Below are 1,681 nucleotides of genomic sequence, written 5' to 3' on the forward strand. Positions count from 1 at the left end.
TTTTTTTTGCCCAGCTTTATTTTTGTTATACTGTTGTCACTGTTTTTGTGATCCAGCTAAAACTTATATGGTTTAAACAAGTGATATGTTTCCTTTTGGTTCATGTATCCAGATCAGCTTATTTAGCTAACACATGAGGTTTTATCATGGCTGACAGGACGGYTGTTGCAACTGTCCCAATACGATAAATCCTTATAAAAACAGAACAYGTAAAGATGATATTAAGATGTTGAAATTGAGTTTACACTTAAAAGGGTATTGGGTATTTATGATAATTTTAAAGTTTAAAACTTATAAGTGTTTAAGATGTATTTTCTGCAGTTGTTGTTTTCAACAATGGTTTTAAAATCTTAGTTTTTTCAGTGTAAATTTTGCATAAAATAGGCGTACAGTGACAATAGGCAAAATAAATGTTAATTGCCTCACAAATTGTTCTATTATTTTTGTTTCTAAAAACCAACTGTATTTTATATCAATTAGAGTCTTTGACATCTATATACAGTTTAAGGTCTACTCGTCAAAGCAAATCTAAGTTCGTCATTTAATTAAAAAGAATAAATAAATAACACTGTAATATTAAAACGTACAGTTCTTATTAATTTAGCAATAATATAAATATTAAAATTATAAAACTTTTATTTACAGTGAAATATATTGTATTATTATGTTGCAACCACCCCCAAACAATGACTTTTCATTTTCAAATGCAAATTGTGAAGAATGTACAATAATGGTTTTGACTATTAACAGACAGATGTAAGTTTATTGTATTAAAATTTGGTTTGTCTAATTCAAACCATCTCTGAGTAAAATGAGTCAAAWGCAAAACGTGTTGCAACTGTCCCCAGTCTCCCCTAAATTAAAAACAAACTGTCAGTCATATTAAATGAGTAGCTAATTACAKTTCTGGATGAAATTATTCTTTAAACCGGAAGCTTCAGGTTTATAGAAAGTGTCTTTGCTGGAAGGGACACATATTACTGAAGCAGTTGTTTAACATCCATTTTTGTTATCGGACATGTCAGCACGCAGTTTTCTGGGAGTTTGCCGACAGCCGTGGTTCTCCCACTGATGAGCGTTATTGGAAATATGGAGTGGAATTTGATGATCTCCGCAACCGAATCAAACATCTGAGGAGAAACAAGGTGCACAAGTTACAAAGAGTTAAAGCTTGGGAGGAAAAAAACAGAATCTCACACTGTCTGTTAGATCACTTACATCGTTTGAGCGTTGTCCTGTTCCCAGAGCRTATTTCCCAGTGGCTTCAACAAACCGAATTTTCACATTATAAACTTTCTTCTCATGATAAACAACCAGAACCAAGGGTTCACTGTYGGTGTTAATGGAGCAGTTTCTAACTAAAAACGCCCCATCCTAATGAAAGACAAGAAAAGGTAAAAAGAAAAAAAAGTGGACAGGTTATAACATATTCCTTGGTTTACCATTTCCCAAAGCCCAGTTACATTTGTTAAATGGTTGTTCTGGAAAATGGGGTAGAGGAATACAGCATGTGTTTAGAGCAGTGGTTCCCARACTTTTTATCTTCTGACCCACAAAATATCCATGGCAAAAACTTGTGACCCCAAATATTTGTCTGGTAATATCGGTCTGAGTACACGAACTTTGTTAATAACCCTAAAAACACAGGCTTTTTGACAATCTAAACAGCTTGTACACAAAT

At 33.2% G+C, this 1,681-nt stretch overlaps 1 protein-coding gene across 1 annotated transcript in view; it reads right to left on the reverse strand.

Annotated features, from left to right (window-relative positions):
* Positions 1-743: 743 nt before the first annotated feature.
* The window catches only part of clnk (cytokine dependent hematopoietic cell linker), a 9,231-nt gene continuing 8,293 nt past the window's right edge, over positions 744-1,681 (reverse strand). The window contains exons 12-13 of the mRNA XM_014019609.1: positions 1,219-1,374; positions 744-1,130 (exon numbers count right to left, since the gene is read on the reverse strand). Coding sequence (XP_013875063.1) covers positions 978-1,130; positions 1,219-1,374 — 309 coding nt within the window. The 3' untranslated portion in view covers positions 744-977. The remainder of the gene's footprint in view (positions 1,131-1,218; positions 1,375-1,681) is intronic.

Source organism: Austrofundulus limnaeus, unplaced genomic scaffold, assembly GCF_001266775.1.
Source record: "Austrofundulus limnaeus strain Quisiro unplaced genomic scaffold, Austrofundulus_limnaeus-1.0 Scaffold224, whole genome shotgun sequence".
NCBI classification, from domain to species: domain Eukaryota; kingdom Metazoa; phylum Chordata; class Actinopteri; order Cyprinodontiformes; family Rivulidae; genus Austrofundulus; species Austrofundulus limnaeus.